Source organism: Theropithecus gelada, chromosome 10 (assembly GCF_003255815.1).
Source record: "Theropithecus gelada isolate Dixy chromosome 10, Tgel_1.0, whole genome shotgun sequence".
Classification (NCBI taxonomy): Eukaryota; Metazoa; Chordata; class Mammalia; order Primates; family Cercopithecidae; genus Theropithecus; species Theropithecus gelada.
Genome location: NC_037678.1, coordinates 8,249,032 through 8,272,502, shown reverse-complemented (window position 1 = coordinate 8,272,502; position 23,471 = coordinate 8,249,032). Strand labels below are relative to the sequence as shown.

Here is a 23,471-nt window from a genome sequence, read left to right as displayed (position 1 = left end):
GTTGGGGAAGCTGAGTATCATTTCTTCTTACTTTATTCTTTACAGCACAATTGAAGAGATCTGTGAAACTGCTCCCTCGCAAAAAGGCTCTGATAAGTGTACAAAGCTATTTAATGGCGAAAGATAAAAGTTTAAAAGCTAATTATCACGGGTGCTGCAAAAGCAGAAATTGCAATGGCCAGGCAATAATCAGACTTTCAAATAGACAGTATATACTTATAAAATTTGTGGATCACAACCACTTTGCAAATAAAACTGTAGCAAGTGTTTTGAGGATCGCAGAAGTGAAAACGCAGACAAAAAATACATGAAATCTCCTCTGCCAAATTATTAAATGGTGTATGATTTCTGCTCCTTCACATGTAGTGCCAATTCGCTATGCTATTTTATCTTCACATCATTTCTAATACTGGAAGTATAAATTGTGTAGAGACTTAGAGAGTTCTAATTAATTCTATGCATTTTTTTGCAAACTGAACTCCACAAAAGTGCATTATCATAACACTGACTTTGTGTGTAAGCACTGGCTGTGTACATAAAAATGTGGAAGCCAGGTGTGGTGGAGCACCTGTAGTCCCGGCTACTAGGGAGGCTGAGGTAGGAGGATCACTTGAGGCCAGGAGTTTGAGGCTGAAGTGAACTATGATCATGCCTGTGAATAGTCACTGCACTCCAGCATGGGCAACATAGCTAGACTACGGTCTCTTCAAATAAAATTGAAACTGGCCAGGCGTGGTGGCTCACATCTGTAACCCCAGCACCTGTGAAGCCAAGGTGGGCAGATCACCTGAGGTCACGAGTTTGAGACCAGCCTGGCCAATATGGTGAAACTCTGTCTCTACTAAAAATACAAAAATTAGCCAGGCGTGGTGGTGGGGCACCTGTAATCCCAGCTACTTGGAAGGCTGAGGCAGGAAAATCTCCTGAATCCAGGAGACAAAGGTTGCAGTGAGCCGAGACCAGGCCATTATACTCCAGCCTTGGCAACAAGAGTGAAACTCCGTCTCAAAAAAAAAAAAAAAAAGTTGAAACTTCCTCAGTAAATGAGATGTCCTTTTTCTATATCTGCTTTTGTGAAAGATAAAATTCGACAAGATCTCTGCTCTTCAGGCTACTGCACATATAGTGATGACCCATCCTGGTTTTTACTACCTCATCAAAAGACCTAGTTTGTCCATCATGGTATTTCAGAGGACCACAGTTAAAAAATGTAACACCCATGCAACTGTTGTTAGTATACTGAGTGAGTAAACTTGCAAAATACATTTGTTACTATTTCATTGTGTACTAGGCCATTCCTGCATTGCTATAAAGGAATACTTAGAAGAAAAGAGATTTAATTGTCTTACAGTTCTGCAGGCTGTACAGGAGGCATAGTGGTACCTGCTTCTAGGAAGGCCTCAGGAAGCTTCCAATCATGGCAGAAGGCAAAGGGGGAACAGGCACATCACATGATGAGGACGGAGCAAGAGAGAGTGTGAGGTGCCACACTTTTAAACAGCCAGATCTCGCCAGAAGTGGCTCACTGTCTCAAGGACAGCATCAAGGGGATGGTACTAAACCATTCATGAAAAATCCACCCACATAATCCAATCACCTTCTACCAGCCTCCACTTCCAATATTGGGGATTACAATTCAACATGAGATTTGGGCAGGGAAACATATCCAAACTATATATATATATATATATATATTTTTTTTTTTTTTTGAGACGGAGTCTAGCTCTGTAGCCCAGGCTGGAGTGCAGTGGCGGGATCTCAGCTCACTGCAAGCTCCGCCTCCCGGGTTCACGCCATTCTCCTGCCTTAGCCTCCCGAGTAGCTGGGACTACAGGCGCCCACCTCGCCCGGCTAGTTTTTTTTTTTTTGTATTTTTTAGTAGAGACGGGGTTTCACCGTGTTAACCAGGATGGTCTCGATCTGCTGACCTCGTGATCCGCCCGTCTCGGCCTCCCAAAGTGCTGGGATTACAGGCTTGAGCCACCGCGCCCGGCATCCAAACTATATTAAGTGGCCTATGAAGTGTTGTCATGTTTTTGTTTCTCAAATAAATCCCCCTTAAAAATGTAAATAAGTGTTTTGTCTGTTTTTTGTTTTCTTGAAGACAAAGTCTTGCTCTGTTGCCTAGGCAACGTTATCACAGCTCACTTCAACTTCTGCCTCCCAGACCCAAGAGATCCTCCCACCTCAGTCTCACAAGTAACTGGACTACAGGTGCATGCTGCCTTGCTAATTTTTGTGTTTTTGTTTTTGTTTTTGTTTTTTGGTAGAGACAGGGTTTCTCCATGTTGCCCAGGCTGATCTTGAACTCCTGGGCTCAAGCAATCTGCCCACCTTTGCTTCCCAAAATACTGAGATTACAGGTGTGAGACCCTGTACCTGGCCAAACAAGTGTCTTTTTTTTTTTTTTTTGAGACAGAATCTCACTCTGTCACCCAGGCTGGAGTACAGTGGCATAGATCTCAGTTCACTACAACCTCTGCCTCCCATGTTCAAGTGATTCTCGTGCCTCAGCCTCCCGAGTAGTGGGGACTACAGGCACATGCAACCATGCCTGGCTAATTTTTGTATTTTTAGTAGAAATGGGGTTTTGACATGTTGGCCAGGCTGGTCTCAAACTTCTAACCTCAAGTGATCTGCCCACCTAGGCCGCCCAAAGTGCTGGGGATTACAGGTGTGAGCCACCGTACCTGGCCCAAATAAGTGTCTTTTAAATAATTTTTTTTAAATTATTTTTTCCAGAATTACATTTTTTGGATTTTGGTATTTTGAGATTTCAGTATTTGGGATTATGGCATCAAGAACTGTGTCTTTTAGGCCAGGCGCAGTGGCTCGTGCCTGTAATCCCAGCACTTCGGGAAGCTGAGGTGGGCAGATCACCTGAGGTCAGGAGTTCAAGACCAGCCTGGCCAACATGGCGAAACCCTGTCTCTACTAAAAATACAAAAAAAATAGCCACGTGTGGTGGCACGCACCTATAATCCCAGCTACTCAGGAGGCTCAGGCAGGAGAATCGCTTGAACCCAAGAGACGGAGGTTGCAGTGAGCCGAGATCGCACCACTGCACTCCAGCCTGGGCAACAGGGCGAAAGTCTGTCTCAAAAAAAGAAAAAAGAAAAGGAAACAAAAGAACTGTTTATTTCAGAACTATGGCCTATACCCATCTGAAACAAATATTCAAGAAACCTTTGGGAGAGCTAACATCTACAAACATAAACTTGGGTAATATTTTATAAAACAGTCTTAAAAGTCACCTTTATCCACACACAAGACAGTTTTAAAAGCTTTTGAGACTGAGTTCAGCTCTGTCGCCAGGCTGGAGTGCAGCGGCACGATCTCGACTCACTGCAACCTCCAACTCCCAGGTTTAAGTGATTCTCCTGCCTTAGCCTCCCAAGTAGCTGGGATTACAGGCACGCGCCACCACACTCAGCTAATTTTTGTATTTTTAGTAGAGATGGGGTTTCACCCTGTTGGCCAGAATGGTCTCAATCTCCTGACCTCATGATCCACCCACCTCAGCCTCCCAAAGTGTTGAGATTACAGGCATGAGCCATCGTGCCCAGCCTTTAACAGCTTTAAAAAAAAAAAAACACTAGAGTAACAATCTTGGCATTTTTAAACGTATATAATTATCCCTATATATAACTATTTCAACAAAGATAACTTTTCATACAACCATTTTAACTCTAGAATAAAAATACTGTTATAGTTTTTTTCAAATATTTAATTTAGTAGAGTCAAATGTTTAACGAAAAATAAAATATGAAGTATATAGTATATATTTTAATAAAAGGCTAATAAAACTGAATCAGGTCAATAAGAGAAGGAAAATATTGGTTTATAAAACTAAGGCCTTCAAGTGACAGGGGGCCATTGGGAAAAAAAAAACTCAGGCTTTAGTCATTTATAAGTGGCAAAACAAAAAAATTCCTATTTCCCTATTCCCTAATGATTTAATGTAAACTAAAGCAGAGAGAATGCATTAGTTACTCTTCCTTAGAAACCTATACCACCTATTAATTTGCTAATGAAATCAGATACATGACTTCTACATGATCAATGTTGTGACTTTACATTAGTAGAGACGCTAATTGAGTTGCATTGTGTCATTGGGTTCCAGGGGGAGAATTTCCTAACGAATCACTCACTAAGAAAGCTTCTTCAACATATACAGGATAGGCTAGTATCAAAATATTTAAAAAAAAAAAAAAAAAGTAAGTAGAGATAATACTTGGTCTGTTGAAAAGTATTTATTAAACTTCTCTAAAAAGGATGAGAAACATATTATCTCTACTATAATCAGATGTCAATTCCAATTCCTTAGTAATATTTTCAAGATTTACACCTTAAATATAGGCGTATGAAAAACCAAAAGCATCAACAAAAGTTTTATATAAAAAGTTATGCTGGAATATTAAAATCTAATATTTTGATTTTGAAAGCAAGTTGATTTTTTTTTAAATCCTGAAAACAGTAAAAGTGAACTGGCATTCCTTGAAAAGCTGAACAAAGTAAGTCAGTAAAAACAAGTAATAAATTCATTAATTCAGAAAGGATTCTGAACAATGAACCAAAGAGAAAAAAGTAACTGAAGAGGCCGGGCGTGGTGGCTCATGCCTGTAATCCCAGCACTTTGGGAAGCCAGGCGGGCAGATCACCTGAGGTCGGCAGTTTGAGACCAGCTTGACCAATATGGAGAAACCCTGTCTCTACTAAAAATACAAAATTAGCAGGGCGTGGTGGTACATGCCTGCAATCCCAGCTACTTGGGAGGCTGAGGCAGGAAAATCGCTTGAACCCAGGAGGTGGAAGTTGCGGTGAGCCAAGATCGTGCCGTTGCTCTCCAGCCTGGGCAACAAGACCAAACTCCCTTTCAAAAAAAAAAAAAAAAAACCCAGTAACTGAAGCTTCCACAGTATATTCCTTTGAGAGCTGGCAGCAAAATTTTACTTCATTTATTGAGTCACTCAAAAATATTTGCTAAGCATTAGCTACATACCAAGCACTGTTCTAGATGCTGGGAATATGATGGGGAACAGACAGGTCCTTGCCCTCACACAGCAGACTATTCTCCCAGGTAGATCCCAGGATAGCACTTTCCAGTTCCACTCCACTTTCTTTTTCTTTGTTTCTACAATCCAAAACTAAACTCTTCCTCTTCAAATGGCCACAAACTTATCCTGCAAGTTATATTCCAATTCATCTAAATTAAACCGATTCACACAGGGTACAAGTTAAGGGCATAGAGTCCAGAGCCAGGGTGCCTGTGGTGTCATAGATATATACTGGGTTTGGTCCAGCTCTTGTAACAGTCTTCTATTATAATATTGGGTATGTTAAGGCCTGGGGAAACAGAATCTCTCACCTGCCCTCCATTCACCTGCCCTAAGGCAGGACTCTAATCCTTCCCCACCTTTCAGACTGTGGCTCTTAAGACCCTCCTCAGAGGGCGTACCACCCTATACCCTGGGAGAAGAAATACTGACATCAGGAAACTTCCATAAAAATCCAAGAGGAGCTGGTCCCAGCACTTTGAGAGGCCAAGACGGGCAGATCACATGGTCAGGAGATCAAGATCATCTTTGCCAAGACAGTGAAACCCCATCTCTACTAAAAATACAAAAATTAGCCGGGTGGGGTGGCGCGCGCCTGTAATCCCAGCTACTCTGGGGGCTGAGGCAGGAGAATCGCTTGCAGTTGCAGTGAGCCAAGATTATGCCACCGCACTCCAGCCTGGACAACAAGAGCAAAACTCTGTCTCAAATAAAACAAAAAAAAATTCAAGAGGAGGTCCTTTCTGCTCTGAAACTCCTCTGTCTATAGAAGATCCCCCCCTCTCTTCTCTTCTGCCTATTAAACCTCTGCTCCTAATCTCCTCATGTGTGTCTGTGTCCTAAATTTTCCTGGAGCGTGACAATGAACCTCAGGGTATATAGCCCAGACAACGTAGCTGCTTCATACTGGTGGCCTCGTCTGGGATATCAAATTTCAACATTCATTGAAACTGTGAACAGAGGAGCGAACTCCAACTCTGTCCTTTCATTCTGAGGCTCTTGGTCTCCATTTTAGACCCTTCTCTCTACAGAGAGCACTGCTGTTTCTCTTTCTCTCCTCTTTTGCCTATTAAGCCTCCACTCCTAAACTCGAAAAACAAACAAACAAAAAACACCCCCCCCCAAAAAAAAACCCCAAGAGGACAAGGTTTGGGGATCTTCTGGATGCTGAATACATGGAGGTTCCAGGAGGGTGGTGGCCAGGAGGGCATGGAAGCTCCATGTCCCTTCCACCAAACATTGCTTCATGTATCTCTTCGACTGTATCCCTTCCAATATCCTTTATTTAAAAACTCGTAAATCGAAGTGTTTCCCTGAGTTCTGTGAGCAAATCAACTGAACTCAAAGAGGGGGCTGTGGGAACCCCAACTTTAAGCCAATTAATCAGAAGTTCTGGAGGCCCTGGACTTAGGACTAGTTTCTGGAATGTGGGGCACAGTCTTGGGGACTTAGCACCCAACCTGTGGCATCTGATACTATCTCCGTGTAGTCAGTGTCAGAACTGAATTAGATGACACCCTGCTGGTGTTCGCTGCTTGGTGCGTAGGGAATAACCCACACACATTTGGCCGCAGAAGTCTTCTGTGTTGATGACTGTTGTGGTTTGAAAGTAGAGGAGGCCGGGCGCAGTGGCTCAGGCCTGTAATCCCAGCGCTTTGGGAGGCTGAGGTGGGCGGATCATGAGGTCAGGAGATCGAGACCATCCTGGCTAACATGGTGAAACCCCGTCTCTACTAAAAAATACAAAAAATTAGCCAGGCGTGGCGGGCGCCTGTGGTCCCAGCTACTCGGGAAGCTGAGGCAGGAGAATGGCTTGAACCCGGGAGGCGGAGCTTGCAGTGAGCCAAAATCGCGCCACTGCACTTCAGCCTGGGGGACAGAACGAGACTCCGTCTCAAAAAAAAAAAAAAAAAAAAAAAAAAAAAAAGGTAGAGGAAAAGGCCAGGTGCGGTGGCTGACGCCTGTAATCCCAGCACTTTAGGAGGCCAAGGCAGGTAGATCATGAGGTCAGGAGATTGAGACCATACTGGCTAACACGGTGAAACCCCGTCTCTACTAAAAATACAAAAATTAGCTGGACATGGTGCTGGGCGCCTGTAGTCCCAGCTACTCGGGAGGTTGGGGCAGGAGAATGGCATAAATCCAAGAGGCAGAGCTTGCAGTGAGCAGAGATCGTGCCACTGCACTCTAGCCCGGGCGACAGAGTGAGACTCCGCCTCAAAAAAAAAAAAAGAAAGTAGAGGAAAAACATGAGTAGAGGTGAGTTTTTCCCAATTCCCAATCCTGGCTCTGCTACTTAATAGTTGGGTGACCTTGGTCAAGTCACTCAACCTGTGATTCAGTTTCCTCATTTGAAATAGAGGTAATAACATTACCTCCTAATTTTTTTGTCAAATGTTTAGAACAAGTCCTAGCCCTTGGAATTTATTATTTATATAAAAACATTCACATTGTTGGCCGGGCACAGTGGCTCATGCCTGTAATCCCTAGCACTCTGGGAGACCGAGGCGGGTAGATCACAAGGTCAGGAGATCGAGACCATCGTGGCCAATATGGTGAAACCCCGTCTCTACTAAAAATACAAAAAAATTAGCCAGGCGTGGTGGTATGCACCTGTAGTCCTAGCTACTTGGGAGGCTGAGGCAGGGGAATCACTTGAACCCAGAAGGAAGAGACTGCAGTGAGCTGAGATCACGCCACTGCACTCCAGCCTGGCAACAAAGTGAGACTCCATCTCAAAAAAAAAAAAAAAAATTCACATTATTTATTATTAAAAAGGTTTGGGTACATAAAATATCCTTGCCAATCTGTTTTGGAATCAAAATGGGTTGATGCCAAAATTTCCTGTAAATCCATTTTATTTAAGCTAACTGCTAAATTTTACAGATCCTTCCTATGCAGACTAGGGCTTTGGCCATGAGAAAATCAGAGCAGCAAGAGGCCAAAATGATCAATTCATCATCTATTTCCGGCCCTTCCCTCTCTTTCCCACCACCATCCCTCCGCAGTCAGAACAATGCCCCCAACCATGTATTCACACTTCTCTTCACAAAACTTTGTTCCATTTATGAGACTCAAGTGCCCCAGCCCCAGGTTCAAAGCTATTCCTACCTTGCTCTCATACTATTAGGCCCATGCTCCCTTCTGACCTTCCCCTCTCTGTCATCTCCAGGCCCTTAGCCTGACAGCGCAAGGTTTGACTGATAATATGCTACATACTTTTGAGCCTTGGTTCCCAAAAGACCTCTCTTAGGAATGCTTTTCCCCACTCTTCCACTTGTCTCTCTCTCATCCATCCTTCAAGGTCTACCCAAATGCCCCCTCCTCTACAACCTTCTCCAATATTCTTCCCATACTTAATCAGGAGGAACAGCTTCTTGCCTACTTCTCCCCAGCACTCCAGCTACACCACCATTACAGCCTTATCAATCCTTCATAGGTTTGATAAATATTAATTTTCCATATTGGACTCTCCCATAGACCCTGAACTCTAAGGAAAAGTGAAGTGTTTTATTTGATTTTTTTTGTGCCTAGCATGGCAACTACTTAGCAATCTTGGCTGAACAAAAATTTTCCTTTTTTCTTTTATTTTCTCTGATGTGTTTCATTCCCATAGGCTTCATTTGGCCTGTGTCCCTTATCTTTAGGGGAAGCCAACTTTCAGCACATATGCTAGCCAACATAGCAAAGTTTTTTGTTTTTTTTTTTTAAAGAGACATTTAACAAATTATGCAGGCTGTGATGTCCTTCATTCCAGCTCAAATTTCTCCTACTGAATATGCTAGAACTTAAATCCACTTCCACAAAGACTTCAACAAGAGAAGATGAAAATCCTATTCCTGCTATATTTAAACTCACATCTATTAGGAAAAAAAACCCAAAAAAGTAGCATTAAGTTCAATGCATAGTGTACCTTTTCATTTACATCTGTCTACTAATGTGCAGGTACTGGTAAATCTGTTCGGGTTCATTTACACTGACTGTATGTTGCGTTTATTTCTGGCTGGAATCTGGCAGGCATGTTCTCTGTACTTCTGCCATGGAGTAACAATTCTATTTTATTGTTCTAAAATTCTCCAAGGGCCAGGCACAGTGACTCATGCCTGTAATCCCAGCACTTTGGGAGGCCTAGGGGGAAGATTGCTTGAGGCCAGGAGTTCAAAATCAGACCTTGGTCAACAAAGCAAGACGCCGATCTCTACAAAAGAAAATAAAATTAGCAGGGTGTGGTGGCATGCGCCTATAGTCCCAGATAGGAGGCTGAGGCAGGAATATCATTTGAGCCCAGGAACTCAAGGCTGCAGCGAGCCATGATCATGTCACCACACTCCAGCCTAGGTGACAGCACAAGACCCTGTCTCAAAAATTAAAATAAAACCCTCCAGGAGAAATACCGAGCATTCCTTACAGGGCAGGTGGTTCTCTGGGTTTGTCACCTAAACTGCTAATATTCCATCTGACCCTGTCTGCAATGGTTTTCCTGCTTGTATTTTCTCTGGATTTTTTTCCCCTATTCTTCTCTGATTTTAGTTACTGTTAGAAGAGCCTTGCAAGTTTTCTACAACAAATCCAAATTCAGTATTACTTTAATAGAATTATGTGAACAGGACATAAAGACATCGATTAATAAGGCATGGTGATCACCTAAGAATATACAAATTTGCGATGAAACAGACACATTTTATTTTAACTGTAATATATGGCTAGAGATGGGGAGGAGAGAGAAGTATTAGAGAGCAGAGGCTCAGAGGCAAAATGGTACATTCATTCTCAATGCACTGACAGGCAACAATGCAGATGATGGGGCTATAAAAGCAAAACACAGCCCTGACTATAAGGGCCTAGTGAAGTGGTGTTTGAAAATATTCTGCAAGTCTTTTTTCAGCAAAAATCTTATGTTGATATACCCAAAAGATAAGAGAGATGATGAGTTGCTCTGGCTGGAGTTGGGAAGAGGATGACCCTCATTTCTACCCCAGCCAGGCCACCTGTGCCCCAAAATGCCTCTGCAGACCTGGGAGAGCCCAGCACAGAAGAGATGAGAGTGCCCCCCCGCTTACTCCCATCTTATTCTGTTTTGATACAACACTTACTACACTGCCACCTACCTACACAGCTAGTGCTACATACATATTTTTTAATAACATGTGAGGGCTCTGAAATAATTTACAAGTCACTGGTCTAATAAATGGGATTGGCAGAAGTGTATGGGGAACAGTGGAACTGCCAGACACAAGGCACAAAAAGTTGTGTCCAAATCACTGGAATCCAAAACTAGACAAAGAATTATAAAGGTCTGACCAGTTTCTCTAAAATCCCAAGAAGTAGAAAGCTCATCTTAACTACTTTCTTACTTTGTCCTTACAATTATTGTTTCCTTAGTCAGCTCTGCTTGGCAGGGAAGTTTCTTAAAATCTTCCATGCTTTTTTGAAATCTCCAACTCTCCACACCCCCTCCTCCTCCCTAGGCAGAGGATTTTCAGTGTGCAAAGAGTATTCCTTACATTCCTGCCCTGTGTGCAGCCTGCCTCTCACCCACACACCTCTGCTCGCACCTCTGCTCTCCTCTGGGAGAAGGATATTCTTACTACCCAACGCCAATCACAGGGGATCACACTGGGTTCTGAGTTCCCCAGGAAAGTCCTCAATCCAACATCCTCTCAGTCTCCTGCATCTTCAACACCATCCTGTGTGCTGGCTCCTCATCAGGATTTACGCATACTCTGGTTTCTCATATACTTAGGATTTTCACTTCAGGATGGTGTGAAAGTGACAAGCATTCAGTAGGAACCCTACTTTGAGTACCCACACAACCATTCTGCTTCTCACTTTTTCAGTTTAGTATTCAATAAATTCAACACTTTCATTATAAAATCGGCTTTGTGTTAGATGATTTTGCCCAATTATAGGCTAATGTAGGTGTTGTGAGCACATCTAAGGCTAGGCTAGGCTATGACATTCAGTAGGCTAGGTGTATTAAATATACTTTTGACTTAGGATGGATGGGTTTATCAGGACATAACTCCATAAGAAGTATTTATATTAAAAGAAAAAAAAACACATAAAAGAGTTCTTCTCTTAATCCCAGATTCTCCCTGCATCTGTATTTTACTTTTCTCCAACAGCCAAACTTTAGGAAGGTCTGACTCCCAATTTACTGTCTTCGCTTCACCTTTCTCATCAACACATGATAATCTAGCTTCAGTTATCACTCCCCAGAAGCCTGCCTCCCTCTCCACCCAACTGACATTTCTCAGTAATCTTGTCTACTGCCTCTGACATGAAAAACTCTTCCCTGGTTCCATGCTCTCTGGAGTTTCCTCCAGCTTATCTGGTTGCAGCCCTGCTGCTATTTAAGAGCCAGCATGCTCCCTTAATTTTTCACTTTTCTCAGTTTCTGTTCTGGGCCCGTGAGCACTTGTCATTGTTAGCAAGAATAACATAACTCCCTGGGGGGTTCTGAAACTACAAAACCTGTTAGGGGCTGAGACCCAAGCTAAGTCTCTAATACTAGCAGGATACGCCCATCACTTAGGAAACAAGGTAGAAACAACTTCTCCACATATTCATCTTCTTCATCTACCACTAAGGGCAATCTCATGTACTCCTACGCTGGAATTATGATACATATGCAAACCTCCAAGTCTTAATCTTTAGGCCAGTTCCTTCTCCTAAATGGCAGATCTGTGCTCAAACACGTGATGCCTTACAAGCATCTCAAACTTACATTCAAAACCAAGTTAATCACTTTATACCCTATTCTAAACTTCGCTTCCTCAGTTGTTTTCTAATTCAATGAATGGCAATGCCATCACCTAGTTTCCCAAAAGAAGTCTTGCCTCTCCTTGGCACCTCCCTCCCTCACCAAGTCTACCTTCAACAGCTCTCATCCTAACACCACTGTCCTCAATAACGTCACTTAACACATCTGGCCCACTGTGTATCAAATACTGCTGCCTATATAGCAGTGAAGGAGGCACGCTTAATCCTGAGAGGAAGAGGGAGGTAAACAAAAGGACAAGATAAATTCAGGCTGTTCATGGAGGCTCATGCCTGTAATCCCAGAAGGATCGCTTGAAGCCGAGTTCAAGACGAGCCTGGGCAAAGTGAGACCCTTGTCTCTATATTTTAAAAATAAATAATTTTAAAAAGTTTTAAAGAATAGATAGATTCAGACTATAATAAAAGCTATGAACAAAACAAGGCAGGGTGATGCAATGGGGCACTACTTTAGACAGGATGGGTCAGAGAAAACCTCTCAGAAGTTACATTTAAGTTGAACCTGAATGACAAACAGAAACAAGTCAAAGATTTGAGAAGCAAAGTGTTCCAGACAGAGGGAGGAGCCAAGGTAGAAATAAGCTTGAGAAGTTCAAGAAACAGGGAAGGCCAACAAACCCATAGCTTAGGGAGCAAGGAGACCAGGTCAAACGGGTTCAGAGGGAGACAAAGGTTAGATAGGACCCTGCTGACCACCATGAAAGCAATGAAAAACCACTGGAGCATTTTAGGAAGGCAATTGACATAATCTAATTTGAATTTTTAAGAGATCACTTTAGCTGATAAGTGGAAAAAATGGTTTGGTAGGAAGGTAAAAATAGGGGGTAGGAAAAACAGGAAACTAATAATACAGTTCAGATAAGAAGGTATGGTTCTTGAGATGAGAGGGAACAAATTCGTAAGACACATATATGTATATGGTTTTTGTGTGGCACAATCACAGCTGGCTGATGCAATACTCCCACCTCAGCCTCCCAAGTAGCTGAGACCACAGATGAACATCACCATGCCTGGTTAACTTAAAAACATTTTAGAGACAGGGTCTCACTGCATAGACCAGGCCTTTCTAAAACTCCTGGGCTCAAGCAATCCACCTGCCTTAGCCTCCCAAAGTGCTAGGATTACAGATGTGAGCCACCACAACTGGCCCAAACTCAGGATATGTTTTGAATATAACGTGAACAGAGCCTGCTGGGCAATTAGATGTTGAGAGTGAGGGGGAAAAGGAATCAAGAACAGTTCCTGGGTTGTTTCTGGCTGCAGGTTACAGGTGATTTTTACAGTTAAATCACATACAGCATACAATTTAATCAGTTTTGATGAGTGCCTATCAAGACCTAACCATTTTCATACTCTAAAAAGTTCCCTCACATCTTCTCCTAGTCAATCCCTTTCTACCCAAGAAGCAAGACCAACCTGAAATCTAGTTCACAAATAAGTTCTGCTCATTCTGGAATGCTGTTAAGTGGGATCACCCACTACGTATGATTTTTGTTTGGCTTTTCACTGAGCATAATATTTGTGAGATTATTCCTTATTACACGCATCTGTAGTTTGTTCCTTTTTATTGTTTGTGGTCTTCCATTGCATGAACATGATGACTTGTTATCCACTGTCTCACTGATGGACATCTGGACTGTTTAGTTTTGGTTATCATTTGGCTATCAATATTCTCATATAAGTCTTATTTGTGGACATTTTCATTTCTCTTGGATAAATACCTAGAAATTAAACTGCTGGGTCACAGGGCAGATACATGTTCAACTTTTTGAGAAACTGCCAGTTTTCCAAAGTGGTTGCATCATTTTATACTCCCATCAGCAGTGCATTCAAGTTCCAGCTGCCTGAGTCCTACGTGTTTTGCTTAAATAACTCTTACCTATGCCACAACCAAACTCACAGTCTTTCAGTTCTTCAAACGTATTTCATTCTACATCTTTTTTTTTTTTTTAGACCTTTGTAGATACACTCAGAGGACACTTCCCCTCCTTGCCCCATCCCCTTTGCTGCCTCCTATTCATTCAACAAATATCCTGAAGGATGAGAAAAAGGCTAGCCTTGCCAGAGTGCTATGGACAGAGGAAACAGTATATTAAAAAGTTCCAGATGGTGGTTCACACCTGTAATCCCAGCACTTTGGGAGGCCGTGGTGGGCAGATCACGAGGTCAGGAGTTCAAGACCAGCCTGGCCAACATGGTGAAACACTGTCTCTACTAAAAATACAAAAATTAGCTGGGCCTGGTGGCGGGCACCTGTAATCCCAGCTACTCGGGAGGCTGAGGCAGGAGAATCACTTGAACCTGGGAGGCAGAGGTTGCAGTGAGCCAAGATTGGGCCACTGCACTCCAGCCTTGGCGACAGAGCAAGACTCCGTCTCGCAAAAGGTTCCAGAGATGGGAAAAAGCTTGCCACCTTCCGGGGCCTAAAAAAAAAAGTGAATGTGACTGGAAAGCCGTGAGCAAAAGCAGCAGGAGGGTCAGAGACAGGTGGGAGCCAGATCATTCTGGCCCTTGTGAACCATGTGGAGGAGTTTGGAATCTAAGTGCTATGGGAAACCATTAAAAGATTTTAAGCAGACACACGACTCTTGGCTGTTCTGGGTGAAGTGGAATAGAGACAGGAGCAGAAATGAAGCGGCCGTCATCATGTTCCAGGTAAGAGGTGAAGAGAGTAGTGGCAATACAGATGAAAGAATTTATCTTACGGAAGTAGCACTGACAGTAACTCGGTGATAGATTTAGAGGTAGAGGGTGGTGAGAGAAAAGGAGGAATCTGATTTGAGAAACTGGGTAAATGGTAGAGCCACTTATGGACTGGGGGACAAATGTAGAACAAAGAGTTTGCGAGGAATAAGTGTTCAGTTTTGGACTTAAGAAGCTCACGATACCAGTGAGATGGTCAAGCCGCTGTGTCGAGCAGGAGTTGAAGGCGCTAGAAGACATCTAGCTGAAGATGTCAATGTGGGGATCATCAGCTTATAAACAAACACAAAAGCCTGGGGATACCAGAGATCACCAAGGGAGACAGGACACTGAAAAAAGAGGGTCTGGAGAATACTAACAGTCAAGCGGAAGAGGATGAACAACCAGAGGTGGGAAGAGACACTGAATTCAGCAGGCCGATGAGGAAATACATGGTCCTGCTCTGAGAACCCTCTAGTGATCTTTCAAGTCAGGGTCACACACCTGGTACAGCACCTTCTATTCCCCTTATGAGAACACTTTTGATACCCCTATTTAATTGCCCTTCTCTACTATCTACTAGGCCAATATTTGAGGACATAAAATCAACAGAATTGGCAGGGACCAGCCCTGCTCTAGTCCAGTGTCTTAGTACATAGCACAACACAGACTGATGGTTTAATGGACAGCTACCATTCTAAGTGCCACCTGCAGGCAGTCCACTTCACCATATACTTTTCCTATTTTAGTTCCTTCCCCCAACAGCCCAAAAGAAGATATATCTCCATTGCACAGATGAGGAAACTACAGCTCAGGCAAAATGCCCGAAGTCACTGATAGCAAGTGATGGAGCCAGGATGAGGCTGCGCATCCTCCTTCACACGCTCTGCTGCCTTCCATCACGTGGACTTTCTTCAGCAATAGTATCCTCTCACATCACTGCCAAAGGGATACAAAATCTGTCCTCACATAATTGGTCTCCCACAGCACTAAGTCAGGGAAATGCCCAGGGAAGTACTTCCCTGCTTGACTTCTCAAGAATCCCTATTCTTGCCAAGCACAGTGAACATTCTCCAGACTTTCAAAGTAGTGCTTCATCCTTAGGGCACTTCTAAATGCAGCAATGAAATCTGGCTTCTCTGAAACTGAGGTCTGGAGGTAAAAGAACTTACAACCGCTGGAGCCTTAACTCTTTTTCAATTCTAGAAACCCATTATAGCCACCTATCAGGAGTTTCACCCTACATCTAAAAGGCCTCACTCTAAATGAACTAATTCTGATCATGGCAAAGGAAGTTTCTCTATGTCACCTATTTTGGACCAAGGCATAATTAGGATGAGAGAAACCAATGGGGCCTAAGAAGCCAACACTACATATCTTTGTGAAAATTAACAGTAGTACAATCTTGTCTCTGCTTTCAAGACTGATATGTACCGTCTCCTCTTGATATCTTAAGATTGGAACTATATAGGCTTTTTCCTGAGTACATTAACACCCAGGAGCTTCCTTTTTCTACTCAAGAGCCACCGTCAACTATGCTGGTAAGAGCATGGGGCACAGATGGCAAAGAACAGGTCCTACCCTTGATTCTGTCAGTATAAAGCCGCATAACTTTGGGTAAATTACCAGCTTCTTGGCATCTTCCTGAGTTGTAAAGCCAAAGGGTTAGACTAGACAATTTCTTAGGTGTCTTCCAGCTCTAAAATTCTATCATCAGAGAGTATGGAAAGGGGGTGGGAGAAGCCACGCTGGATGCCAGCTGGCTGGGAAAGACTGAGAGGATGAACCCTCCTGGCTATGGTTAACAAAGCCTGTGTGATCTGCATGGTTCCCTCCCTTGCCAGAGCCTCTGCTTAGAGCTTTCCTTGCTTGTCTTGACATCCCCAGCCCCCTATCCAAATAGAGGAGTCCCAACAAAGAAACATGAACACAAACAGGTCTAGATCTAAAGTAGGGGAGCAGGGGGCAATAGACACAACCAGAGAAATGTTTCCTACACTGTCTAACACTCACCAATATTATAATGCATCTCTACATTTTTAATCAGGATGATTAAAAAAAAAAAGCAGCCAGCACTCCTCTTTCTTAGCCTTTACAAGGTACCACTAATGATCTCCCTTAAGCTCTTTTGAGCCAGGTCCCTATTCACAGAGCATAAAGATATAAACAGAGGGAACACTTCAACCAGCCCACTTCCATCCTTTGGATTAACTTCTCAAGGTGCTCAAGGCTAAAACAAATTATTTACTTTTTTTAATGTCATTTCCATCCAGCCCACAGATCAAGTTCAACTGCCCCACTGGCAGAAAAGGCTTCAGAACAGGGAGTATCTTTGTGACCACTCTAAAGTAACACCCCCTGAGTTATTTCACATTGTTTTCTTATTTTCTTCACCGCTATTATCATCACCTGACATTTTTATTTACTGTTTACAGTCTGTCTCCAGAGTAGGCTCTTTCTTGTCCACCATCGCACTTCCCATGCTGAGAATGCCTGTAAATACTTGTTAACGAAAATTAGCGCACACACGCGCGGACCTTAATTCACATTCAGGGACATGATGTTCAAACATGGAAACCATCTTCCAATCAGACTGATATCAAATGTTCCAGTGAATTTCTACTCTTTCCTATAGAACAGCTTACATACGCATACTGCAATAATGGTATTTCCCCTAGTAGTTTTCTTTCTTAATTCCCCACTATGAAGCACCAGATAATAAGTCACGGATATACCAGCTAACTCACGTTCTAGTTCATCTTCCTGCTGGGTCATGCATATTACCCACAAAGCCAACATTGCTCTTACACAGAAAGTACTGATTGTGTTTATCGCCATGAGACCCTTTTCACCCATACCACATGTATCAAGGGTATTAAAGGACTTTCAACAGCCTAACCAATAATCAAAAACTAGGCCGGGCGCGGTGGCTCAAGCCTGTAATCCCAGCACTTTGGGAGGCCGAGACGGGCGGATCACGAGGTCAGGAGATCGAGACCATCCTGGCTAACACGGTGAAACCCCGTCTCTACTAAAAAAATACAAAAAACTAGCCGGGCGCCCTGTAGTCCCAGCTACTCGGGAGGCTGAGGCAGGAGAATGGCGTGAACCCGGGAGGCGGAGCTTGCAGTGAGCTGAGATCTGGCCACTGCACTCCAGCCTGGGCGACAGAGCGAGACTCCGTCTCAAAAAAAATAAATAAATAAAAATAAAAATAAAAAAAATAATCAAAAACTATCCAGTGCAATGAGACCAAATTATGCTCTAACTATAAATACCTTGATTTCAGTATACTGTATTCTATTTCTTTTTTTTTGGACAGGGTCTTGCTCTGTCTCCCAGACTGGAGTGCAATGGCAACAACATGGTCCACCGTAGCCTCAACCTCTCAGGTTCAAATGATCCTCACACCTCAGCCTCCTGAACAGTTGGGACTAAAGGCACCCACCACATCTGGTTTTTTTATTTTGCAGAGACCAGGTCTTACTATGTTGCCCAGGCTTACTGTATTTCAAACGTATCACTTTCATGTATGGCTTTTACTCCAATAGTTTTATTGTTTTGCTTTATCTTGTCACTTTTGTACCTCCACAAAAAGAAAATGAAGACAGTAGAGTCAAAGCCCCAGACAGAATGAATGAGTACTAAGGTGCCTTGAACACAAAGTCCCCATGAGTAAGAAGGCTTAAGGCATATACTGGGGAAAGAACTGTCTTTGGTAAATATATCTTTTGAGTCCCAACTGGTCAAACTGAGTGAGAGCAGTCACCCTACAAAATGATTCTAGTGCATTGTAAACTAGTCAGGAAGAGAGACAGCCCTTTATTATGTTACTCGTTAAGCTGATACCACAGTTTTCACCTCAGGACAGAATGAAGTAGCAAAAGAGAAATTTTTCATAGATTAAATCTCACGTACACTGGCAAAACTGACCAAGTATGGGCAAGGTAAAAGTTTAGGAAACTCCCGGGGATCACAAAAGCATAAGCAGTCTCAAAAACCACCCTTTCCAGTATTTCACCTGAATCTAGATTTCGGATTCATCATAGCTTTAAAATAAAAAAATAAAATAGCTGGGCGCGGTGGCTCACGCCTGTAATCCCAGCACTTTGGGAGGCCAAGGTGGGCGGATCACGAGGTCAGGAGATTGAGACCATCCTGGCTAACACGGTGAAACCCCGTCTCTACTAAAAACACAAAAAATTAGCCGGGCGAGGTGGCGGGCGCCTGTAGTCCCAGCTACTCGGAGGCTGAGGCAGGAGAATGGCGTGAACCCGGGAGGTGGAGCTTGCAGTGAGCCGAGATGGTGCCACTGCACTGCAGCCTGGGCGACAAAGCGAGACTCCGTCTCAAAAAAAATAAAATAAAATAAAATTAAATTAAATTAAAAAGCGAGGCACAGCAAGAAGATATGGATTCCAGGGCCACACTTACCACTGACTGACCTGTGCCTTGAGCAGGCAAAAAACCTAGTACAGTACAGGCTCTGGAGCCAAGAGGGGGAGGGTTATATCTAAGCCTTGACCCTCACTAGCTCTACCACCTCTCAGGGAAAGGAAAGATGGTCTACCTCTAAGGTCAGCTGGGTGGATGCTGTAACACAATTTAAAATGCCTTGGACAGAGTCTAGCACAAAGGCTTGTTTTTTATACAAATGCCAGCATTTTTTCTACTTAGGTTGGACTCATGAGAAAAAGTCCAACTCCAAGTAAATGTGATCATTTCAATTACATTCCATTTTATCTTACAGATTTTTTAAGTTAGACAGGTGCTCACACCTGTAACCCCAGCACTTTGGGAGGCTGAGGCAGGGGAATGACCTCCTGACCTCACCTGAGGTCAGGAGTTTGAGACTAGCCTGGCCAACATGTCAAAACCCCGTCACTATTAAAAATACAAAAAAATAGCCAGGCATGGTGGCAGGAGTCTGTAATCCCATCTATTCGGGAGGCTGAGGCAGCGGAATCGCTCAAGCCTAGAAAGAGAAGTTTGCAAGTGAGTGGAGACTGTGCCACTGCACTCCAGCCTGGGTAACAGAGAGAGACTCCATCTCAAAAAAAAAAGTATACCACTACTAGGTTATGGAACCTAAAAGCCACGTCTCCGGATATCTTACTAATTTTGGCAACCTTCTCTCACATAAATACATACAAATTACTTTGTTGAATGAAAATTTTATAACAATATTTTCCCTTGTAAGTTATAAGACAAGTGTAACATACATGTGAGTGTGATAACTGCTTACAATTTAATAGGCCAGGAGCAGTGGCTCACGCCTGTAATCCCAGCACTTTGGGAGGCGGAGGCAGGCGGATCACCTGAGGTCGAGTTCCAGACCAGCCTGACCAACAGAGAAATCCGGTCTCTACTAAAAATACAAAATTAGCCAGGCGAGGTGGCGCATGCCTGCATTTCTAGCTACTTGGGTGGCTGAGGCAGGAGAATCGTTTGAACCCAGGAGGTAGAGATTGCAGTGAGCCGAGATCGCGCCACTGCACTCCCGGCTAGGCAACAAGAGCTAGACTCCGTCTCAGAACAACAGTAACAGAAAAAACAAAACCAATTTGAATAATCAGAGTTTTTTAAACACCACACTGAACTCAAGGTCATAATTCAAATCCTAACAAATTGTTTATTCTGGAAAATTCCCCAAATAATCTGTGTAGCTATATAAAAGTGTCTACTCGTGGGCTGGGCACGGTGGCTCACACCTGTAATCCCAGCACTTTGGGGGGCTGAGGCGGGTGGATCACGAGGTCAAGAGATCCAGACCATCCTGCCCAGCATGGTGAAACCCCATCTCTAAAATACAAAAATTAGCTGGGCACGGAGGTGCGCACCTGTAGTCCCAGCTATTCGGGTGGCTGAGGCGGGAGAATCGCTTGAACCCAGGAGGCGGAGGTTGCAGGGAGCTGAGATAGTGCTACTACACTCCAGCCTGGGCGACAGAGCAAGACTCTGTCTCAAAAAATAAAACAAACACAAAAGTGTTTACTTGTGACAGGCCTGATGGTAACACACAAGAAAATTACTACCAAACCATCTCCAAAGTCAGTAGTATAAACACTCTGCCCCTATGCTGGGATCCTTTTAGAAACTGTTCAAAGAGATTGAACCGAAAAGTGATACAGGCCAGGCACAGTGGCTCAATGCCTGTAATCCCAGCATTTTGGGAGGCTAAGGTGGGCGGATCACCTGAGGTCAGGAGTTCGAGACTAGCCTGGCTAACATGGCAAAATGCTGCCTCTACTTAAAATACAAAACTTAGCCGGGTGTGGTGGTGTGCGCCTCTAATCCCAGCTACTCGGGAGGCTGAGGCAGGAGAATCACCTGAACCAGGAAGGCGGAGGCTGCAGTGAACCGAGATTGCGCCACTGCACTCCAGCCTGGGCGACAGAACACCACACTGTCTCAAAATAAATAAATAAATAAATGGGGATTTAATTTAAAAAAAATAAAATATAAAAATAAAAAGTGATCTGAGAAAGCCATATTGTACCCATATTGGGCACATATCCAGCCAAGCAGCACAGTTCTAGAAATTTAAGACAAAAATTCTGAGATTGGTATAGAAATACTTGCCGGTCAAAAGCATGGCCTAAGGCCTTCACACACCATAAAATCAGTGAAACTAATTACGGTTCTTCAGCATCTGCAGAGCATTGGCTACCAGTAAGGAGTAAGTTGGGGGAGGCAAATAATTAGTGCACCCTGAGGTGACAGTTAATTCCACTAGCATACCATTTCACAGGAGATGTTATGGCATTCTACTTCGTCCCCCTACTCTGAGAATGCTGAAGCTGGCTGGAAATTTCAACCGTTAGCCAAATGTCAAATGTCCTTTGAAGAACTTTAATAAGATCCGGATCCTCCACAATCCCCTGCATAGAAAGCTCTTGGAACTCCTCTGAGCCAACATACACAGACCCAATCACATGTTATCCACACATTTCCCAAGTAGACAAATATTCTCTGAAGTATTTCTGATAACTTCTTTCACAAAGACAAAAAATATGTAAGATGCATTCCACCCAGGTCAGAATAACACACTTTCCGTTCTGAAGCACCGAACAGCAAGTGGGATCTCAAAAAAGAGTATACCCTGACCAAGTTTTATGCTCTGTTGAAGGCAGAGGCTGGAAGCTAAAACACAGGCTTTTAAAAGCCAGCTAAGGTACAGTCTGCATTTCTCAGAAAAGTTGCCTATGGCTAAAACAGAGCACAAAATGAGAGATAAAAAAGCAAAACCACAAACCCCTGTACTGTCTGACCTGGGAACCCTCACTTAACAGATGAGGAAATTACGAGGGTAAGTAACTTGCCCTGGGCTGCAGTTTATTTGGCGTCAAAGCTGTAAGCAGATTCCTGGTCTCCTAGGTCGGAATTCAGTGAAGTTACCCCACCCATCAAACAGCTACCCCACAGAAGATGCTGTATAAAACTCTTCACTCTTCACTGAGGCTGTTAACATAAGGGTCCAATTATCATTCAAAGATCAGCCTGTTAGATAATAGCTCGAAAATTCCATCCATTTTACAGCAGTTACCAGAGACATCTAATCTTCGAGGGAAAAAAAGAAAAGGAGAAAATCCTAATTTTGACCTGACCCCTAAGGTCCGACTAAAGGTATCAGCAGACCGTATTGGTATCCGCAACCACAGAAACCGACAATAATCCCACCCACAAGCAGAGGAAGACAGCCGCTCCTCGGCACCGCCCCCCAACTCACTAAATTCCACTCCCATTCCGGCGCCCAGGGGACAGTGCACCTCCTGCCGCAGCCTGAGAGCAATCAGCCCGATTGGCCACGCTCCTTCAAACCACCACTTTCCCCCGAAAAAGGGACGAGAGCCTCAGGTACCCAAACGAGCGCTCCCTTGCCCAGAGACCCCGGCTCGCACACCCCGCCCTGTTCCCCGCGGCGCGGGAGGAGAGGCCGCCCCACACAGGAAGTATGTCCTGCGCCGGGACCTTGCTCCCAGCCCGCCGGTACCTGCCCTCCGCCCCCAACAGGCGAGAAGCAGCCGCGTCCACATGGCTTCAGGTGTTCACATGGCAGTAAACGGGCCCCTGCCCTCCCGGGCGCCCCAGCGCGGCGCCCTCCCGCCCAGAGTCCGGCCCAGCCCCGCTGGCCTCGCCTCCAGCCCGCAGCCAAGAGGCGAGCGCGGCCGGTGCCCCCGGGGCTGCCAGGGGCCCCGAGGCAGGCGGCGCTGACTCCCGGACGCCGCCCGCTCACACTCGCCGCCTTTGCACCCAAGGCCTCGCGCAACGAGCAGGTACCTTCCCTCCGCACCCTCGGGCGAGCACCGGCGCCCAAGCTCCGCCGGATCCCCGGGCCGGCCCGAGACACCTCAGCCCTCTGACGCCAGGCCTGGCCCGGGCCCCTGCCCGCACTCCCGTGTCGGGCCGGGCAGCAACACTCCCCTCAGCACCTCAAGCCCTGGCTTGGAGTCCAGGAGGCTCCGCATTCCCAGGTTGGGTCCTGCCAGGACCTCTGCTCCCAGCCCCCCAGGCCGGACACCCCGGCCCGGCCCCAGTCCCTCAGGCCCGACCCTCTCCTTGCCCCTCAGGCCCGGGCGACGGTTACCTGCTGGAGCCCCCCGCCCAGTCCCTCGGCCTCCGCCGGGGGCGGGAGGGGAGGGAGCGGTGGCGACGGCGGGCGGCGCTGCGCGGGGTGGGGGTGGGGGTGGCTCCGCCGCCTCCAGCTCCGGCGCCCGGGCCGGCGGCGGGGCGGGCCGGGGCCGCGGCCCCTCGAGGCTCGCTCCGGCCCGCGCGCTCGCTCCCCGGTCGGGCGCGCCTCAGGGCGGGCTCCCCTGGCGGAGGCCGCGGCCGCCTCGCAGGGGCCGAAGGCGGCTCGGCTCGGGGTTTTTTCTCTCCATTCTCCCAACACACAGGAAATAACAGAGCGTCAGGTGACGGCGCGCGGCCAATCGGGAGGCTCTGGGCCGCGGC

General features: G+C 45.0%; 2 protein-coding genes across 4 annotated transcripts in view; one reads left to right on the top strand and one right to left on the bottom strand.

Annotated features, from left to right (window-relative positions):
- The window catches only part of TCF20 (transcription factor 20), a 126,075-nt gene that overhangs the window by 89,104 nt on the left and 13,500 nt on the right, over nucleotides 1-23,471 (bottom strand). For 2 of the 3 annotated variants that reach the window (XM_025400022.1, XM_025400020.1), the window contains exon 1: nucleotides 23,107-23,164. The exons of the other annotated variant lie outside the window; for it this stretch is intronic. The gene's annotated coding sequence lies outside the window, so the exon portion shown is untranslated. Of the gene's footprint in view, nucleotides 1-23,106; nucleotides 23,165-23,471 lie in introns of those variants that run through there. 3 annotated transcript variants of the gene reach the window in all.
- Nucleotides 1-23,471, top strand: part of LOC112633192 (calcium-binding protein P-like) — a 40,484-nt gene that overhangs the window by 12,063 nt on the left and 4,950 nt on the right. The window contains exons 2-3 of the mRNA XM_025399639.1: nucleotides 22,277-22,376; nucleotides 22,533-22,795. Of these exons, the coding sequence (XP_025255424.1) occupies nucleotides 22,277-22,376; nucleotides 22,533-22,795 (363 nt within the window). The remainder of the gene's footprint in view (nucleotides 1-22,276; nucleotides 22,377-22,532; nucleotides 22,796-23,471) is intronic.